This window comes from Chenopodium album, chromosome 23 (assembly GCF_948465745.1).
Source record: "Chenopodium album chromosome 23, dcCheAlbu1.1, whole genome shotgun sequence".
Lineage (NCBI taxonomy): Eukaryota > Viridiplantae > Streptophyta > Magnoliopsida > Caryophyllales > Amaranthaceae > Chenopodium > Chenopodium album.
This window is the reverse complement of record NC_137856.1, coordinates 21,420,382-21,442,883: the sequence shown is the minus strand read 5'-3', so window position 1 is coordinate 21,442,883 and position 22,502 is coordinate 21,420,382. Positions and strand designations below refer to the sequence as shown.

The 22,502-nt window shown below is 33.9% G+C and overlaps 1 protein-coding gene and 1 long non-coding RNA gene across 2 annotated transcripts; both read left to right on the top strand.

Moving 5' to 3' along the window:
- Positions 1 to 8,699: 8,699 nt before the first annotated feature.
- On the top strand, positions 8,700 to 10,408 carry LOC145607915 (uncharacterized). Its single transcript, XR_014105662.1, has 2 exons — positions 8,700 to 9,867; positions 9,956 to 10,408. It is a non-coding gene; the product is annotated as an uncharacterized LOC145607915 (long non-coding RNA).
- A 72-nt stretch (positions 10,409 to 10,480) lies between these two features.
- LOC145607914 (uncharacterized protein At4g15545-like) lies at positions 10,481 to 21,678 on the top strand. Its single transcript, XM_081663511.1, has 9 exons — positions 10,481 to 10,868; positions 11,063 to 11,131; positions 17,253 to 17,309; positions 17,392 to 17,464; positions 18,172 to 18,264; positions 18,430 to 18,657; positions 19,035 to 19,077; positions 19,933 to 20,011; positions 21,066 to 21,678. Exons 1-9 carry the CDS (start codon positions 10,593 to 10,595, stop codon positions 21,156 to 21,158), a joined length of 1,011 nt encoding a protein of 336 aa, XP_081519637.1. The 5' UTR covers positions 10,481 to 10,592; the 3' UTR covers positions 21,159 to 21,678.
- Positions 21,679 to 22,502: the final 824 nt, after the last annotated feature.

Genomic DNA, 22,502 nt, shown 5'->3' with positions numbered 1-22,502 from the left:
AATTATAATATGATTAGCGAAAAAAAAATATTGAAATGCTTTTTAAGTGAAAACCCTGTAAAGTTCTAGCTAAGACCTTGCTAACAATGATCTAAATTTATTTCAAGATTCCCTTGTATTATACAGTTTCTGTTGTGTCCTAATTTTAATAGTTTTTTACTTCAGTAATGTCATTAATATACACAAAAATATTTACCTATTTTAAAAGCTTTGATGGTAAATCAATATCAATGGTAGACTAAAAATAATAAGGATATATGGTCAAATTTGTAATTACAATTACGTGGTTATTCATATAAGAGTAAAATACTATTGTTAATTGGATATTCAATTCATATGTGGTGTGTTGCTATAAGTAAAAATTGTCAATAAAAAGATAAATTTTTTTTCTAAAGCATTATAAATTATTAACTTTTGTTTACTTTCTTACCCTAAACAAATCTATCCAATCTAATGTAACGTGGCATCTAATCTAATCACACTAATATATATTTATTGCCTACATGGCTCGACACTTGGCAAAAAACTGGAATAATGCGCAGTGTCACTGTCTCGTGGCCTAGCTACGAGATCGACTTTCTTAATTAGTGATATGATAATAGATTTTACCAAATTAGGGGAGAATAATTGGAATAAATTGGCAAATTTTGAATTTCATTATCCCTATAATCGGTAATTTGAAATTTTATATGCTAAACTAATTGTTATCTATATATTATTGCAGACACCTAAAAATGTCTCCCCAAAACCAAACCCGATGATGAACAACCTTTCACCGCCATTAGTGGTCGGGTTGAGTATTTAATTTTTGGACAAATGTTCATTTTCATTTTGATAAATGTTCATTTCCATTCTGAAAAATGTGCATATATATATATATATATATATATATATATATATATATATATATATATATATATATATATATATATATATATATATATATATATATATATATATATATATATATATATATATTAGTATATTGTCATTCATATAATAATATTAATTGTTTTTCAAAGTTTGGAGTGGAAAATTATTTTGATGAATGTTCATTTTTATTATTGTAAGATGTTAAATTACATATTAGTATATAGTCATTCACAATTTTACATATTAACATTTTGATAAAAGTTTATATTTGTGTAGTCTTCTTCCCAATATTTCATGTTCATTTCAATTTTGAATGTCAATATATGTTTTTTCTCATATGAATATATGGTCAATCACATATTGATAGCTTCAAGGGTTTATTCACGTATATATTGCATGTTCATTGATCGTTATCTTTCACGAACATTTTCAAACTAATATATGTTCATTTATATATTAATAGATGTTCATTTCCATAATAATAGATATAAGCATTTATATATTATTAGATGTTCATTTCCATAATAAATAGGTGGTCATTTCAAACTAATATATGTTCATTTATATATTAATAAATATCCGTTTCCATAAAAATAGTTGATTATTTTCAAATCAATATATGTTCATTTATATATTAATAGATGTTTATTTTCATATTGATCATGTCAATTGTTTTACTCATCCATGTTCATATGCATATAAAAATTGGTTCATTTCAACACTTATATATTCTTATTCAAGTGATTTATATGTTATTGTCTATTATGAATCGTGGATATATTAAATTAGACCATGCAATAGCATGAAAAAATGAGAATGGCAAACAAGAAAAAATCAAGAAGGACATGGAGTCGTCGTCAACCAACGTAAACCAATAACACAATTATCTTGAATTGTTTGAATTTAGATTAATACCCAATAATTCATTTTTTGGTGATATACAATTTCATTTTGATTTTTATGAAGAATATAAACCTTTCGTTTTCCTTAAGTACTACTATAAATCACGTCTCTTCAAAAGAAAATATATAGATAGTATATATATATAATGTTCATATTAGGAAAGCAATATGTTCATAAACAAAAAACTAACTATTCATAACAACAAAAAACTAACTATTCATAACAACTTAACGGAAAATTTGGATTTTGGTACCTCGAATATGGGGGTAATTGAAAATTCGTACCTGTTTAAAAATTATTTTAAATTGGTACCTCCAAAAACACAAAACTGTAGATTTCAGTACCTCCGTCTAGTTCCGTTAAGTTTTCCGTTAGTGGAGCCCATTATCTAATTATTTAATAATTTAATTTATTTAAAAAAAAAGGAAAAAATTTTATAAAAAAAAACTAAAAAAATAATAATAAAAAAATAGCCACTACCACCAGCGCCGGCGCCGGCTTTCGGTTGTTGGTGGCCGAATTCCCTTGGCACCGGCGCCGGCCACCCCTTCCTTTTCCCTCCCTGTTTTCCCATTCCCCGAAACCCTAGCGCAACCACCACCATCTTCCCTCCCTTCCTCGTTCCTGGCCGCGACACCCCACTCCTCCCTTTCCCTTTCCCTCCCTGTTTTCCCCTTCCCCGAAACCCTAGCGCAATGGTGGCCACTACTACCGTACCATGGTCGTCACCCTAACCTAGCCCCATCATTGTCTCCCCGACCCGAAGCCGTCGCCGAATTACCCAGACCCCAACCCCAACCCAAACCAGCGTCGAACCACCTAAACCAGCCCAGCGAGAAGCCGACAGCAGCAAATCCACCCACCACCGCCGCAGAACTCCTCTCTCTTACCCAAAACCGTCGCCGAACTACCAAAACCCCAACCCACACCCATACCACAACCCACAAACCACCGTACTCCTCTCACCTTTACCTTGAAACCAAATAGAGGCTGAGGTTGTTAGGGTACAGTTGGGCTCGTTTCGAAGGTCGATCGAGGGTGGTCGGACGGCTGGTTTCGTGGTTCGAGGAAGGTCGGCCGGCTGACTTCGTGGGTCGAGGGTGGTCAATTGGGATGGGTGACGGCGGTGGGGGTTGGCGCCGGTGGTGGCTGGTTAAGATTTTAGGGATTTTTCATTTTTTTATTTTTTTATTATTTTTTATAATTTTTTTAAGTTTTTTTTTATAAAATGTTTTTTCTTTTTTTTTAATAAATTAAATTATTAAATAATTAGAAATGGGCCCCACTAACGGAAAACTTAACGGAACATGGACGGAGGTACTGAAATCTACAGTTTTGTGTTTTTGGAGGTACAAATTTAAAAATAAATTTTAAACGGGTACGAAAATTCAATTACCCCCATATTCGAGGTACCAAAATCCAAATTTTCCTTAACAATTGTAAATTTTAAACCTTCACTAATTATATATATTTTTGTTGTTGTCAATATATATATATATATATATATATATATATATATATATATATATATATATATATATATTAGATACTTGTTTCTTTTTTAATCATAATCATTAAAAAACTTGTTTATTTACCAATCTATTCATTAATTTGAAAAGACATGTTAATTGCGATAAGAAATTTTTTTTAAAGAAACTAATAAATCAATAAAAAAATTTTCCATGAACATCTACCATTACCCCACAAATTAATTAGAAAATTAGTACAAAATATATATAAATTTAATACATTTTTCTATAACGATGGTTCACAATTAAAATGTTCAATTATAAATACTTATATGTTCATTTGAAAAACATTATATGTTCAATTATGAAATAATTACATGATCATTTATAACCATTATTAAAAAAATGTTCATTTACAAAATATTGTATGCTCACTTATAAAGTTAAATACGTTAACTTATAAGAGTTATATCTTTATTAAAAAATAAAAAAAAAAGGAAAAATCAATAAATATTAAAAAGAGGAAAAAAAATTAAAGGAAAAACACATCTGTAATTTTTCTCTTTTTCTTCAGCACCATAGCTACCTTATGAAGCTTCATATTTCTCTCTCATGATACTCATATCACAGGAATTCGTCAATGGAGGGTGTAACTACATATCCAATTATTTACCACAATCCTCAATTACACTAAATAACTTCTAGATTTTAGTCAATATTCACTCTAGAATTTCATGATTTCATCAATAATTTCTTCAATAATTTTTTCAATCTAGGGGGCACCTCAAAGCAAGCTACCTCCCATGGAAGTCAAACACACCTCATAATCAAAATCACACCTTCAACCAAGTGAATAATTAACCATCATAAACCCTACTATTTAATAAAATAAACACAAATATAATTAGAATAAGCAAATTAAATATTTAAATGTCAAATACTGTTGCCTCGTCATCATCTACCACAACAAATCAGCAACAGTAGGCAATTTTGGATCAAATTATTCGAACAATTATTGTGTTTGTTTGTTGAAATAGCTTCGCTGCAGCAGTGGAAAGCTGTGGTTTATCATTGGAGTAATACTCATGACTTCATGAGTACATAGAGGAATTGGGAATACTAATTAAAACAGTGTAGTTTAATAGGGGTGTAGCTAGTACTAGATACACCTGGGTCTAGGAAAAAATTTGTACAACAGTGCTGCTCTTAAATTTGTTATCCAGCACAACTCTTTCGATGCACTGGATATGGATACTTCTGTTGAGTCTAGCCCAAGCCCAATTATTGATAAGAATCATAGATATGGGCCATGGACTATGGTTTGCAATAAAAGAAAGCAGAAGAAAGGAGTTGGGAAGTCTAGCATTGATAATAACAGTGCAAAATATAATAAAATTGATAATAACAATGTTTTAAAAAATAAAAATGTCAATGGTATTGATAATAACAATGATAAACATAAAAAATTAGTTAATAGCATTGATTAAAACAATGCTAAGATTTCCTCTGAGAATATTGTTAATCCTCTTTCTAAGAGGAGTACTCAAGGCTTAATTTGGAATGAAAAAAAAAAAGATAGTAGTGGGGAAATGCAAGTGGATTTATCTTGTGAAAAGGAGAAAGCCCTTTTCCTTTCCAATGAAACTAATCATAAATCTATTGATATACTTGTTCAAGAAACAAATCTTGTACCCTTACCTTTAATTATCCATGCAAAAGATACATTGGAACACATGGATGAAATGTCCATTGAAATCCCTAGTTTGAACTCAATAAAACCCCATGTCTTCCCTCTTCTACTTCATTTACTTCAAAATCTAATATTCCTTCTGACTCTCCATCTTCTATTCTCCCTCTTTGTTCCATTTCAGTGAGTAAAGATGAGCCAAAACAATCAAAAAAAATTAAAACTCACCACCTCCTTCATCGGTAATTCGATCCTTACTAGAAAAATGCTCTCCTCCTCTGCTAACTTGCAGGAAGAGGACACCCCAATCTCTTTCATCTCAAACTCTGCCACTAAGCAGCAACCTCTGATGAAATATGCAAGGCGCCAAAATCTGAGCCCCTCTGCTCCTACCCTCAACCTACTGCCGGAGAAGCCGTTAGTGTCCCCTACATTGCCTCCTCCGGTGGTGTTGCGACAACAACTTTTTACCAAGGAAAAAATTTCCCAATGCCTAGACCTTGATAGATGCTCTGTTGAGAAAGGAGGAGGGAAAATCCCTCCCAAAGAGGGAAATTCTCGAATCATTCCCAATTCCAAAAAGAATTTTAGTAACTCCTTTGCAATTCGTAACTCGCGGGTTGACATGGGAGTTCTAAATCGCCACCGTATAGCTTTGTTCTTCTCCAAGGAGGAGGTAGTGGGGACTCATATTCGGGTAACCTATCTCAATCCACCAAAGAGTTATCAGGAATCGCATGTGTTACTAATTCCGATAAGATTGGAGGATTTGGGATCGATGAATATAATGGAACATTAAAAGGATTGGGAGAGCTTCTTTCTCCCGCCAATGCAGGCCCGAATGATGAGCCACGGGTCACCTTACAGCGTCCATTGCCATACCTTAACATGAAGATCATTATGTGGAATGTGAGAGGTGCTGTTAGGAATGAATTTGTGCCGCATGCAAGGCACATTGTGGATACATACCATCCAAATGTGTTCATCTTCCTCGAAACTAAGGCTCCGGTTATGCGTGCTAGGCAAGTGATGCTTTAACTCGGCTTCTCGAATCACAATGTTGTTGCTGCTAATGGTACTAGAGTTATAATTTGGGTCTTCTGGAAAGGAAACGTTGATTTTCTTGTTTTTACTTCGGAAGCTCACACTATTCATGCTTTATTCCATTTTAGGAATGATAAGCCCGATGTTCTGATTTCGAGCATGCATGCTCCTTCCATTCCAAATGCTAGCTAGACATGCATTATGGAGAAAAATGAGAGAGTCTATCCACCCCTGAGCAAGTTCTCTGGTTGTTTTTGGGTGATTTCAACGAGGTCACCAATCAGGGGGAGAAGTCGGGAGGCCGTGACTCTAAACAAGGTCAGTGTAAAGAGTTCATCGAATTTTCTGAAGAAGTGGGTTTGGTAGATCTAGGGTTTCATGGCAACCCTTTTACTTGGACTAATGCTAGAGAGGAAATTGACTTAATTCAACAGCGCCTCAATCGTGCTACGGGCAACCTTTCTTGGATTAATGCTTTCCCCCATACTAAGGTACATCGTCTTTCTCGTTCTTATTCCGATGATTGCCCTTTATTTGTTGATTTTTGTAATTCTAAAGCCTAGGCCCCTTCCCTTTGCGTTGTAAGGAAGTTTGGTTAGAACATCCTGATTTTGGTAATTTTTTTCTTAGTAATTGGAAGGAGCCGAATAATTCTTTGCTTAAGGGAATTGATAATTTTGGTAGGAATGTTAATTCTTGGAATCATAATATTTTTGGTAGTCTCACTGTAAAAAAGAAAACAATTTTGGCTCGTTTAGATGGAATTCAAATTTCATTAGCAAAAAATTATTCTCAATTCCTTGTTAAATCAGAGAAAAATTTGCTTCAAGATTTAGATTCTATCTACCAGGAAGGAGAGAATAATTTGGGCACAAAAATCGACGATTAATTGGTGCAAATATAGTGATCACAATACTAAGTATTTCCATATTATAACTAAGATAAAAAAAAAAAAACCTAAAGGAAAATTTTTTGCCTTAAAAGATAATTCTGGAAATTGGGTGAATGATGATCTTATTTTAAAAGAGATGGCTTCCGATTATTTTAGAGATATATTTTCCTTTAAATTAAAGGATAATATTGATAATTTCTTTTTCAACCCTTATTTTCGGCTAACTCACAGTGAGGCTTCAATGATTAATAAAATTTCATCCTTTGATGAAGTTTAAGAATGTCTTTTTTTTATGGATCCTATGAAATGTCCGGGGCCGGATATTATTCAACCAAAATTTTATCAACATTTTTGGGATAATATGGGGAGCATTATTTTTTATTTTGTTAAGTCTTGCTTCTCTGATAGTTGTGTCCCTTCGAGTATTAATCAATCTTTTATCTCCCTTATTCCTAAAGTGGATGCTCCCTCTCATATTTCTGAGTTTAGGCCGATTGGGCTTTGCAACACTATTTACAAGTTAATTACCAATCTCATTTTGGATAAACTCAAACCCTTTCTCAATAAGCTCATCAATCCTTTACAATCCAGTTTCATTAAGCATCGTGGTATAGAGGATAATGTGATTGTTATTAAGAAAATTGCTCATGTTTTCAATAAAGCAAAAAAAGGAAAGAACATTGCTGCCTTGAAGCTTGATCTCTCCAAAGCTTACGATAATCTTGAATGGAGTTTTATTTAAGACACTCTTATTTCTTTTAATTTCCCCTTTTCTATCATTACTCTCATTATGTACTTTCTTGCATTACCACTCCAAGAATCTCAGTTCTTTGGAATGGAGAAATCACTAAGGAGTTTGCTCTTTCTCGGGGAATTAGACTAGCCGATCCTATGTCTTCTTATATTTTTGTTCTATGTCTTGAGAGGCTTTCTTGTATGATTGAAGCTAGTGTCAATGATAAAAGGTGGAAACGTATTATGCTTTCTACAAACATTAACATCTCTCACATTTTCTATGAGGATGATGTTTTTTAGTTTGGTCATGCTTCTTCTAATAACATTCATTAAGGAAATGATGGATATCTTAAATAGGTTTGGGTATCTTTCTGAGCTTTGAATTAATCTTGCTAAGCCTTCTCTTATTTGTCCTCACAAGATGAATCATTTGATTAGGACTAGTCTTAGTCAGCAATTCAATTTAAAGTCTTCTACCACCTTTGGTAAATATTTAGGAATTGAGATTAGCCCTAATAGACTCAAAGGTGCACACCTCTTTCTCTCCTTGATAAGACAATGAGCAGAAATAGAGGTTGGCGGTGTAAACTTCTTAATATTGCTGCTAGAACAACTCTTGTCAAAGCTGTTTTGAATTCGTATCCTGTATATCATATGCAAACAAATTTGCTTCCTATGCCAATTATCAATTCCATTGAAAAGCAATGTAGAAAATTTCTATGGAATGTGTGGATAACATTCATTACTCTCCTAGGATTAGATGGGGCCATGCTACTAAACCTATGGAGATTGGAGGGTTGGGAATTAGAAGAATAAAGGATTGGAATATTGCTTTTATGGCAAAATTAGGATGGACTTTGCTTAATAGGCATGATAAACTATGGGTTAGGATCTTTAATGATAAAAATCTAAGGAATATTGCCTTTTTTTTTTTTTTTTGAAGTTTTGGATCGTAAGGGATGGAGGAGAAAGATTTATGTTGATGACTACACGGAATAATCAAATTTGGTTCATGTTAGCCGACCCCACTTTTGGGATTAAGGCTTTGATTGATTGATTGATTGTATTCCCAATAATTTCCAATCCCCAATTTGAAGGATATTTTGAAAGGAAGACATCTTCTAGCTTCGGGTCTCAAAGTTGGTATTGGTAATGGAAAATCTATTTCTCTTTGGTTTCACCATTGGGTAGGTGACAAACCTATTTATCTTTATTTGGATAGAGATGTCCCCAATGCCAAGGCTCAATGGTTTGTGTGTGATATTATAAGGGGTGGCAATTGGTTTCTCGATAATATTATGCATATTCTTCCTGATTTTTTGGTCAATTTAATTCTAGCTACTCCTTGCTCTAAATTTGGTGATATGGATGATTTCATTACTTGGTCCTTGTCTAATAATGGAGTGTTTAGTATTAAATCTGCCTACCATCATTTAATTAAAGATAATTGCATCTCTTCCTCCTTTTGTAACTCGTGGAAAAGTATTTGGAGCTCCTGCTAAATATAAGATGTTGTGGAATTGCATGCATTCGATTCTCCCTGTGGCTCAAAAAATTAATCTGTTCTTACCTTTGGTTAGGCCGAGTTGTGCTAGGTGTGGTATGTAGGAAGAGTCCCATATTCATCTTTTTCGTGTTTAATTTGTTTTTCTTCTCATATTTTGTGGAATGATATATTTGATAAGATTAAAACTCCTTGCGGTTATTTTATTAATTTCATAAATTTGGATTGGTTTGATTGGTTGAACTACAATCTTGGTTTAGACTCTCATTGGAAATTGGTTTTTATAATAGCTTTTTGGCATTTATGGAGAAATAGGAATATCACTGTCTTTGAAAAAACAAATGTTCCATGCTCATGCCATTTTTGCTAGATTCTACAATGATTATCACTGCACTAACTTGATATTGTAGGACAAGGGTAAGGGATTGGCTTCTGCCTCGAGCTCTGCTGCTATTGCTTTTGCTATCCCTCTTATTGATGGAAGTTCTAGTTCCTCCCAATCTGCTACCCCTGTGTCTGACCCAGCATCTGGTAAGGATGACTCTTCTGATGGAGCTTGCTTCCTGTCGTTGAGGAGCTCCGGCCTTACTAACCCTTTGCAGCAGCAATGGATCCCTCTTCCTCCTGGATTCAAGAGAATCCATACTGTTGTTGCTGAAGGAGGGGTTTGGGGTTTTCAAGCAAGTGCAACGTTGTGACAGCTCTAGCAGCTAAATTATATGCGGTTAGAGATGCTCTTGCCATGGCTGATGCTTTTGAGGTGAAGAAGGTTGAGCTGTTTACATATGCTATTTCCATTAAAGTGATGTTTGACACCTTAGATCCCATCATTCATCATCCTCTTGCAGCTACGTACAATCAATGATATTGCTAACAGATTAGGTAGCTTGAGGTGGTGGAGATTAAGCATGTTCGTAGAGACCTCAATGTCATTGCCCACAATCTGGCTGAAGTTGGGAATGATATGGCTATTGGCCATAGGACTTACTACACCATTCTAGACTGTGTGAAGGCCCTTAATGAAAGGGAGATGGGTAATCGTGCTGCCACCGTTTGATGTCATCTACTTCCTCCAGCTTAGATGTTCAATTAGTGCTGCCTATGAGTGGCTTTGCTATCTACTTATGTTTAATTTACCCCTTGTTTTTATTTCTGAACTATTGGCTCTTTGTTCTGGGAAGTGATCTAGTGATTACCTTCATCAAATTTTCTTATAATATTTTCATGTAAGGATAATCTTCTAATATATATCTTCCTTGTTGTGTAAAAAAAACTAGTAAATATATAAAAAGATTTTCTTATCTGTTTGAGTAATCCAATATTTCTAACACCAACCACACGTTCATCGAGACAATAGACATACCCCAAAACACTTTAATAATAATTGAAAAAACAAAAATAAAATCCAAAAAAAATAAAAAAATGAGATAAAGTAAGCGCGGAAAAAGAGGGGAGACAAAGAAGAAGGGATTCCTTCCATTAAAAATGGGAACTTCATCAACAACTAACGACTTCGATCTTCCCGATGAAGTTTTACAGGCATTACCTTCTGATCCTTTTGCTCAGCTTGATGTTGCCCGTAAGATCACCTCCATTGCCCTTTCGACACGTGTCTCTGCCCTCGAATCAGAAGCGTCTGTTCTCCGTTCTCAGCTCACCGATAAGGATGTTATCATCTCTGACCTTCAATCTCAGATTGAGTCTCTTGATGCCTCCCTTTCTGAAACTATCGACCGTCTTTCGCGTGCCGAAAAAGAAAAGGTTTTATTTATTTATTTATTGACCGTCTCTAAATGTTGTTTCGGTTTTTTTTTTAACTAATTTGTGTTACTCTATTCGCCTCTAAAAGTTTTTTGGGTTTTTTTTTAAGGGACAATTATTTGCTCTGATGTTAAATTCTGTTATTTAATTTTCGAGTTTGTTTCGTGATTTGCTTTGTATATTTGATGGTTTAGGAGAATTTGTTGAAGGAGAATAGTTCGTTGTCCAATACTGTTGCTAAGCTTCGAAGAGATGTTTCCAAGGTAACGTGCTATGATCATTTTTAAATTATATATATATTTTTTTTGTAATTCAGAAAATTTAATTTATTGATTTTGAGCGGTTAAGTAGTTTAACAGAGTATTTTGGAATTTCTAGAGAAGCATTTCAATTGAATTATGAGTTTATGAAATTTTTGAGTTTGGATTTTAAGCTAAGTGCATAATATTGGGGACATTCCTGATTATTAATGGTTTAATAATGGGGAATTATTGAGATAAAAAAAATGTTTAGGGACTAATTATATTGCTAATTTAGTGTTCTAGCACATTAGTTTTACAACCACTCCTAATTAGTTTTAATTTTAAAGACAACATAAATCATTATTTGGAATTCAAATACATGACCATTCGTTTTGTACTTTTGTTCATCATTTGAAATCTAATCTCTGAAACTTTGATTTCCTGTAATGAAGTTATTAGAGCCTTTGGGACCTGCTTACTGAGTTATCACGGCCTATAGGACCCCTACTTTTGCCTCTTCCTCTATTAGCTTGTAAATTATCAACTCCCATCTCCTTTCTTCCAATTTCTTCGTTGAACATACTTTATTGGTTCACATCCAAAGATATCACACATTCACACCCTTTGGGGTAGAGTTACTAAAAGTCACAACCAAAGTTGCAAAGAACTCAACAAGAACAAAGCATGCAACTCATTATCAAGAACAATCTTCATAGTAGTCAAGAAGTCACTAAGATGTGGCGGTCTTTTTTTCATAAAGTACTTCCAATTTCCATCATATAGGTCGGACTCTTGTGACACATGGTTGAATATGCTACCATTGTCTAATAGTCCCTAAACTCTTCCTTTTTAACTTCACTCAATCTTTATCATTCATTCTTTCAAGTTTTGTTGGTTTAATAGTGCTACCATTTGTCTTTGTGGTTGTTTTTATTGGTTCATGTAAGTCTTTACAATATAATAGGTCTTCCATCATAGGTCTCCAAATTGAATAATTAGTTGATGTGAATTTAACTATCGAACTACTATTCGACTCCATAATGTGACAAATTAAACTCTGGCTCTAATACCCATAATGTCTCACACAAAACAATCAACCAACAATTCAATCTAATAAACCCAAATTCTCACACAACCAAAATCACACAATCAAATCAGCAAAAATGAAGTACAAAACAACATTAACAATACTAGGAGACTGTTTAAGGAGTCCACCCTAACTTATCTTATTGATTAATTGAGGGAAAAAGCATCCCAAATCAGTTCATAAAGGATTCACAACCCACCAACAACAACAAACAATGATAGAACAAAATTAGAGAATGATAGGAATAGAATTCACCTAATAATAACAATTTTGTGTCGAGACAATTTTGACAAAACCAGAGCTGAAAACGACGATCCAACCATGCAAAATGAAACTCTTTATGTCTGCAATAAGATGTCCAAATTTGAGTATGATCTAATGGTGGAATTTTCGGCAACAAGTCAACAACTAGTTTAGTGAAAGATGTGTTGGAAATCCTCACTCTTTCTCTCTACTTTTGTGCGTGTGTTTGCTTTGTTGCCTTCACACTCTAACTACCTTTATTACCTTAAGGGTTAAAAGTACAAGCTTATTCAAGAAGCTACAACTTAATTCCTAATATTGGACTTACTCCAAACAAGTATCAGCCATAAAATGGATCACATGAATGGACCAAAAAGAAAATACATTTTACTACCAATTAGGCTGGACCCATAACAAGACTTGGGTCTTGCGAAGCAAATCTTAGGCATGGAGATTGCTCGTGATAGGAAAGCTAGAAAATTGTGGATATCACATGAGAAGTATATTGAACAGGTGCTAGAAAGGTTCAATATTAAGCATGCCAAGCCTGATAGTACACCATTAGGAGCTCACTTTAAGCTAAGTAAGAGAGTTTATCTTACAACATTACAACATAGAAAGAGAAAGCAAGTGCGTCTTCTATTCCTTATTCTTCTCTTGTTGGTTCTTGATGTATGCTATTGATTTGGTGAGTATATACTTATCCAATCTTGTTAAGGCTCACCTATTCTAGAAAGCTATATAGATATAGACATGGTTGGTGATCTTGATAACAGAAAGTGTACAGCAGGTTATGTGTTCACTTTTTCAGGGGAGCCATTTCTTAACAATCCAAGTTACAAAAGTGTGTCACCTTGTCGAGGCAGAGTATGTTGCGAAGCAAGTAAAGAGATGCTTTGGTGTTTCTTTAAGAGTTGGGTTTGAAGCAAAGTGAATATGTAGTACTTTGCAATAGTCAAAGTGCTATGAACTTGAGCAAAAATTCTATGTATCATGTGCTGTTCAATATCATAGGTTGTAAAATGTCATCAATGGGAACAAAATGAAACTGAAAAGTCCACACTAATAAGAATGGTGCAGATATGTTTAGTTGTTGACAAAGATGGTTCCCGGAAGCAAACTTGAAATTTGTGGTAAGCTTCCGGGATTTAGCTCCAAGTGATGATTGAAACATTTTTGTCTTCCCCTTGTTCGGTTGGAGGGCGGGATTTGTTATGGGTCCTTCCCAATTAGTAGCAAAATGTATTTTCTGTTAGGTCCATTTATTTGGTCCATTTTATGGCATTTCACTAGTTTAGAGTAAGTCCAATTTTGGGACTAAAGTTGTAGCTTTTTGAGTAAGCTTGTGCTTTTAACCATTGAGGTAATAAGAGTAATTTGGGAATGTGAAGGCAGTAGAGGAAGCACAGGCAAAAAAATAGAGAGAAAGAGTGAGGGTTTCAATAGCTTCCATTTTTCGTACTTTTCGGCATAACATTTACAAACTGGTTGTTGTCGAAAATTTCACTGTTGGATTGTGCTTAGATTTGGACATTTTATTCCTAACATCAAGGGCTTCACTTGGATGGTTGGATCATTGTTTTGAGCTCTGGTTTCGTCGGAATTGATTAGAACTGTTTTGGGGTGAATTCTACTCTTATCATTTTATAGCTTTGATCTCTTATTGTTTGTTGTTGTTGGTGGGTTGTGAATCTTTTGTAAACTGATTTGAGATTCTTTTTCCCTCAATTAATCAATAAGAGAAGTTAGGGTGGACTCCTCAAATGGTCCCGTAGTTTTTATCCTTCACATCGAAGGGGATTTCCACGTATAAATTCTTGTGTGTTGATTAATATCATTTGTTCCTGATATTGGTTGTGTTAATCTTGTTTTGCTAATGCATTGTTGCTGATTTGGTTTTGTGATTTTAGTTGTGTGTAAATTTTGGTCGATTGGATTAAATTGTTGGTTGATTGTCTTGTGTGTGACATTGCGAATGTCGTAATGACCCCTTCCAATCCCTACATATATTAGTTTACTATCTATCTATTAATTATGAATTAAAAACCCCACTTTTGGGATTAAGGCTTTGATTGATTGATTGATTGATTGATGCTCTATAGATGGCGTCTAAGGCATTGGCGGTTACAGGAATTTTTCGTTATGGGTTCGGAGTTTTCGAGTGTAAAATAATGTACTTTGTTGTTTCTTATTTGACATAATTTGACTTTTGCACTATTTACACTCACCATTGACCGCCTTTTGTAATTTATACATAAGTTAGAACATAGATAGCAAGTAGATTTTTATTTAAATTGTCTTAATAATTCCTAATTACAATATCTATTGGTTATAATTTTTACTTTTAGAAATTAAGTTAAATATATTGATGATTAGATTTATACTCCGTACATTGACAAACATGAAAAATAAAGCAGGTATTTAACAAAACAATTAGTCATATTACAAGTTACAAACATAATTCGGGGGCGACAGTTTGTCATTCGTGTAAATTTGCAACTAAAATTTTTATATACTTCCTTTGTTCTTTTTTACTTGACCCGCTTTGACTTTTACAATATTCACCATCCTTTCTTTGACCATCTTTTATGAGTTATACGTAAGTAAAAGCTTATTCATGTGAGATTTTGTTAGATTCGTCTCAATAAGTATTACTCCGTATCATAATATATAATTTCTATAATTTTTTACTTAAAGAGAATTCAAATTATTAGTCGTTAAAGTTTTGCATTGATAAATTTGCTAAAAAAAACAGGTCAAGTTAAAATGAACAGAGAAAGTAAATCTTTTTTTTTTTTTTTTTTTTTTTTTTTTTTTTTTTTTTTTTTTTTTTTTTTTTTGAGAAACAATAGAGAAAGTAAATCTAATGACTAAGTAAACAAGTGAATAGAGCTGGCTGAAAAAAATATTTATATGAATGGAGTTATATAGTGAAATTTCAAGGTAATAAATAATAATAAATGACAAGTAAACTCAAATAGTCAAATCCCCTTGAAATGAATTTGGTTTACTGCCCAAGCCTAACTCACCACTTCACCAGTAATGCAACAAATACTTACAACAAAAAAAGTAAGGGCAAAGGTTTGATCCCATGTCAATGCATAAGGTCTTAAGGAGCAAGGTTTGCACATGGGCCTTCAACCACTGATCCAAAACCACCTTGATGGTTATTAGAGCATACCCAATGGTTGCCCTTTTGTAGTGGGCATGAGGAGAGAGAAGATAAAATAATTTTTTAAAAATGGAATTTTATCAAGTTTGGAGGGAGAAATGCCATGACCAAGTCATGGCCATGACCTTTGGCAAAGGGTGGGCAAAGAATAAGATGTCGCCACTTGTCCTGCTATAACTGGTTGATAGTATTTAATTTCTATATTCTTTTTTGTTATTTAGTACAAGTATAATTTAGAAAATATTTATAACTAGGGCAAAGTAGTGGGCAACCAATGAGAGTATATGGGCATAGGTGGGTATGAGAATTGGGCATAAATGAGATGAAAGAGATAGATACGTATTAAATATTTGATGACCACCATTGGCTTGGGAAACCAATGCCTTTGCTCTTATGAGCGCATTAATAGATATGAATTTGGTTGTTGTTAACAGTTGTGATCTCTGCGGTATGGGCTCAAAGTCTGCTGAACACTTATTCTTTCTTTGTCCCTATGCTACTGCTATTTGGAGCCAGGTTTTATAAATGTTGTGATTACAATGAGTTCCTGCTTGGTTTGCAGATGAGCTAGAGTGGGCTATGAACAGTAGTATAATAGTATGGAGATATACACATGTTATAGCAAGTGTGGTTGCAAAGAAACAAGAAGAGTTTTCAGCAATTGTGAAGAAACTGCTACTTTATTTCGTAGAATAGCACATACAGTAGCTTGTAGAGCTAATGCTGTCCAGAAACAGCTTATTTGAATCTAGCTTGGTTTGTTTGGTGCTAGCTTAGTCCTGCCTAGAAGGTTTGAGCTGACCTTTCTTTGCTTCCTGTGGCTTTGTTGTACTGGTGGTCTGGTGTTCTTTTTCTGTCTTTTGGACTTTATATCTTATTTAAATTGCCAAAAAAAAAAATTAAAAAAAATAATATAAAGACATCTTCACAATTTCTTAGTCTAGTTTTTGTATCCCAGACACTTGGAAGTGAGGGGGGACAATTGGGAGGATTTGACGTCATCATGGCCTTAAGGTTACGAGGTGAATCCCCAACCAACCAAATCAAGTTTTGCGTTGTTCGGAAAGGGACTTATTTGTTCACAGTTATTAGCTTTATTTGACAGAGCATCCTTCCATTGCTTTTCCTAGCATGTGTAGTCCTTGTGTTGTGGGAAGAATCTTTTTTCTGTGAGAGTCATAAACATTGCATGGGGTACAAATAAAATTCTGTGATAAGATCGTCAGTGTTTAATGATTTGGGTGTTCATATTTGCTGTTTTAGTTAGTAATTGACTTATTCCTTTTACTGCTGCTGTGTAGTGATGATTAATCTTTCCTGTCTTCTGTGAGCTTTATCCTTATGCAAATATGCTTGTACTGTGTTTTGATTATTTTTCTTGTTAGTTTGTTCATTTACCTATATTCTGTAATTAAGTGCAGTTTTAGGATCCACACATGAATTATGGAATGATGTTTATTGACCAACTCTCCTTATTAAAGATTATTTTTGTAGTAGATGGGTTTAAGTAGGAACATATTGTTTAGTATCCTAAGGCATGGTAAGATCAAAATATGAATATTTGTGAAAATTTTCCACAGTTAGTGTTAACAGCACCATTTAGTTCATCATTAATTTTGTACGACTTCTTGTGTTAACAGTTGGAGGTGTTCAGAAAGACACTCATGAAGTCACTTCAAGAAGATGATGGAAGTTCTGTAAGTGCATTATCTTGAAGCAATTTACTAGTAATGATCTTGTTATTTGTCGACCAATGACCATTGCCTGCATTTTTGACAGGCAGTATTGCAAGAGAAAGCCGCTAAGGAAGCTCCTACGTCTACAACTGTTTCTGCTCAGTCTCAAAGTGGAGGTTGTATACCCTGTCATTTCTCTATGTCTTAGATTGGTGTCATAATGGTCTGGCTCTCCTTAACAACAATTAATAGGAAATGTCCTGATTATTGGCATCTTCTATTTTGATTTCTAACATTATATTAAATCATAATAATACCTTATGGTGCTGTTTCTTGGAATCTAAATGGTGAGCATACGTGCAAGTTGCAACCCAAAGTTGACCTGGAACCATATTTGGGATGGCAGATCATAAATTTGTGAAGTTTTAAGTTTTTTCAAACCGGGGATTAACAAGTAATAACAAGGATGACCAAATGTTGGACTCTCACTTAATACTCACTCAATTTATATATATATATACTATGAGGAATGTTCAAATTGTTCCTTAATAAGCTCTAATACATTTTTCTGCCAAAGAGTGCTGCTTTATTTGGGTTTAATGTAATTTAGTCTGTCTGGAACTCGTTAATTGAAACTTTTTGCAAAGATATACCTTTTGAATATAATAATTTGTGTAATTGTTGTGGACTGGTTCATTATTGATCATGGTGGAGGAATGGCCTGTTCAAGTTATCTATAATGATATGTTCATATGGATTCTATAAAAAAGATTTACTACGTATATTGTAAAATAGAAAAAAGAATAACTATCAAGAGAGAATTAATCTCATCCATTTCGATCAGGGTCTCTGATGTGGTTTAAATGCTTTTGTTCTAAATCAGATGATGATCCAGTACCTCCATCAGCTTATTCTTCTACAGACACTGAAACTTTAGAACGTGGAAACTCATCTCTGGAGGATCGTGAAGCAGATGGTGAGTTCCTGGTAGTGTTTGCTTATACGTGCATTTGTGCACATCATGTGCTGCTTTGTCTACTTTGTGGTTGTAATCTTTCCATTAAGCACTTGCAGTTATTTAAGAACGATTGATAAGCTGGAGCTTGTGACATAATTAATTATCGTTTGATTGTCATTGCAGTTTTAAGACCTCGGATATCACCAGGTCTCTTGTTAGCATCACAAACTAACACTCCTCGCCTTACTCCTCCTGGTTCTCCTCCTATATCTGCATCCATGTCACCATCCAGAACATCTAAGCCAGCATCACCAAGGCGACATTCTGTTTCATTTTCAACAACCAGAGGCATGCTTGATTCTTTGCCTTCAAGCACCCATAGTTCTTTTTCAGGTTCTGAATCGACAAGCGGTGAGTTTATACCTTCAAAGAACTAGTTACTATTTATTCATTACTTGTTTGTAGTAGTTGTTTTCCCACAAAATTTATAGAGACTGAATAAATTAGAGGCCACAAATTGTGTAGGACTGTTCTGAGCAAGCCATTATCTCCTTAAAAGTGTTGACACTGTCGAGACATTTGGAAAACCATTTTAAGGAACAATGATAATACCAAGAGTATAACATATTTCATATGAATATCGACACATTAATTTTACACATCCAAAAATAAAATGCCACTATGGAGGATGGTGGCATTTTTTTTTTTTTTTAATATATTTTTTTAAATATGTACACCAGCTACCGTCTGTGATACTCTGGTTGCTATAATCATCTTTCATGTTTCAGGGAGACCTCGAGTTGACGGGAAAGAGTTCTTCCGCCAAGTCAGGTATTCGCTTTGTGAAGCTTTCCAAGTCAGCTACCGTCTGCGTGCAAAGCTTGTTTATATGTTCGCATCATTCTGTTATCATAGTCTTGCTGGTCTATATTTTAGTATCTATGTAGAATACCAGTGTCTTCTATGAAAAAAACCTCAAGACTTTAAAAGGTGCTATTGATTCTTATTGCAATGTTTGAAACATAGTTTTAAGAAAATACAGCTTGTTTTCCCTTAAAGGATGTGTTTAGAAAATTCTCATTTTCTTCTTTCTGGCATTGGGGTTCAATTGAATTCTCAGTTCTGCGAGGATACAAGAATATTATAGGAAAAAAGGCTTGGGCTTTGGGATTGATATACTCATATACTGACTATGTTTATTGTAGCTTCTCTCTTGTAGGACTTCATCATTGAAATATATCAATATCTTTCTCAAAATGTTTGTCTAACCACTTACCCTGGAGTTGTTTCAGTTTTTCCGATATTTTGAACATGATTTTATAGTTGCACAATACTTTGCACCACGTTGATGGTGTCCTGTCAGAAACACACTTTAAGTTCATAATTGTATTTACCTAATCAAACTGTGACTTTGTGACTAAGGGATAAGTTATTGTTTTGACAAATGCAGCACATAATATTATTCTTTTTGTAAGCTACTTCATAATTTCATCTTGCTAAACAGTGATCAATTGTTTAACGTTCCCCTTATGAAGATCTCATTTCTGAATTGTTTTACCTTGATCTATGCTGATGCATTTCTGTAGAAGTTCTAAGAACTTTGTTTCAGTGGTCTGGTAACTGGTCCACTCAGTTCTGACATAAAAGGCGGAGTTGGTCATCTGACCCTTGATTTGTTATTCTCAGGAGCCGTCTCTCTTATGAGCAATTTGGTGCATTTTTAGCAAATGTGAAGGAGCTGAATTCACACAAGCAAACAAAAGAAGTACGTGATTTATCTCTACTCTTTCGCTGATGGATTTAAATTTCGTAAGAAATAACATATACTGAAATTGTATCTAACAAGTTTGATATCAATATTCTCACTGTGCTTAAGCTGTTCCAATTTCTCCCTTCTCATTCTCTTTTAACCGTGAAATCTTCCTTAACCCCCTTTGCTTCTTCATGCCTTCATTTTTGGGTAGAAAAATAACAGAAGCTTGTTTCAATATAGAATGGAAAACATATAATTGAAATCCGACTTAAAAACCAGTAGTGTTGCTGAAATTACCACCAGTTTTAGCCAACAATGTTTGCATTAACATCATTGATTAAGCCAATGACGGATCCATAGGACTGTATAAATCTCTTCCTTTACTCCTCTTTCCCTTCATTATGTATGTTTTGGATATGTGTATAAAGGAGGGAGAGAAATACAAACTGGGAGAGAAAATTCAGGAACCAGCGAGGTTTTCGAGGTTTGTTCCTTGACTCTCGCCATCCTTAGGTTTCTTCAATGATGGAAGAGGAGAGGAGCCATAGAAGAAATGTGTAAGATAGTTGAAAAAAGGTTAGCTTCGCCGGCTGAAAAGGCAATTCTTAAGAGAGACACTGATTAAGTGATTATGATGGTTTTGTTGGTGGAAGAGGGCTGGGCGAAGGTGAGGGCGGAATAAGATTGGGTTTGGGAAGCAGAGTAAATCAGGAATAACTGAATGCTTGTTAGGTTTATTATTTGCTTTGTTAATTTACTTAAAGCCCTTTTCTTTTTGGATTTATTTTCTGTTTAGTTCAGCTTCATTTGTTTGTATACCTTTCACAATATCTAGTGGGTATTATGTTGTTGTAGGAAACACTTCAATGTGCTTTTGTTTGTAAAAAATGTGCTAATATTGTTTTGTGCTTTTATTAGTCCGTATAATATTATGTGATTTTGTTGTCCCTTTTGTGCTTAATTACAAGAAAATATCAAAACTACTGTGGTTATATGTATATGTGTGATTGGGTGTATGTTCTAATTTGCATATTTAACCCATCTCGTGGGTATTATGTTATTGTAGGAAACACTTCGGAAAGCTGATGAGATTTTTGGTCCCGACAATAAAGACCTCTATACAATTTTCGAAGGGTTGCTGACTCGTAATGTGCATTAAAGCATTCTTTTTATTCTTCCATATTTTTGTTTCAAAATTAGTATTTTTGGTGCAACTAAGAGCATCTTATTCTTAAATAATAAATAAATTTTTATCTATTAAACGCATTTACATTTTGTTTGGATAGGAAGAAATGAAAGAAAAAGACGAGAAGAGAAAGGGAGGGAGATAAATTCTCTTTTTGGGTAAAAGATTAAGGGAAGGAAGGGGAAGGATAGGGAGGGATTCATTTTCCCTCTCTCTTTAATAAGCATAATCTCTCCGAAATTGGAGAGATTTGGAGGGAAAATGGAGCTCACCTCCCCCTCCCTTTCTTTCCCTTCCCTTCCTCCATTTTCCCTCTTTTTCTTTTCCTTTCTTCTTTGCTATCCAAACAAAGCGTTAGTTTATATGATTTTGTGAATTCAAAAAATTTGATCTGCCATTTGTAAATTTACCTTTGCAACTTCTTTGTAAGTGAATGGAATTCATAGTCTGACTATGCATGGTGCATTAACTGTATAATGAAGATTTTCTTTTCCCTCTGTTTGCATAGTATTTGTCGTGGTCATTGGCTACCAATCACTGCCACAACACCGAGTAAATTCAAGTGCCATGATTGATAGATCAAATTTGTAAATTGATTAGTAGTACCTTTGTATTTATTTGATCTTAATAATTTAAAGAAAGTGTAAAATATAGTAATAAATGAAAAGGTAAATAAACTGAAAAAGAGTGATTGAAAAAGTGTATATAAGGTGCTATTTCAAAATAGGGTAAAGAATGAAGTTGCTTACTTTGAAACCTTTTAATTTTCAAAATAAGTGCTTGTATAGCCCCTTAATTCCATCATTAATTGATTTTTTTTTTTCATGTTGTAGAGATGTAATTGTTAGAAATTTTGTAGAACTACCCTAAAGATAGGGTCATTTATGAACAACTACTTGTTTTTTTTTTTATTATTTTTTTATTTTTAATTTGTTAAGAGCTACCCGGAAGTTACAAAATGTTTGGGTAGCACTACCCATTAGCGTTTTTAGTAAAAAAAATAATGTTTCCCACTTAATAAACTCCCCTAATTACATTCTCTCTCCTCCCTAATTAAAATGCAATTGAATTTAATCTCAAAGTCAAAATAATCGAAACCTAGAACTCAATTGAACCCCTAAACCCTAAAAAACAAAACCCCCAATTTTTTGAAACCATAAACCATAATCCGATTCACTAATTTACACCCTAATTATGTTAATTGCGTGCAATTAAAACTTGTTAACAAACACGACAAACAATGAATTAAAAGGAAAGTGTGAAACATTACATAAATAATTGAGAATTTGTGTTCAATTGATTGAGTTGTTCTTTTGA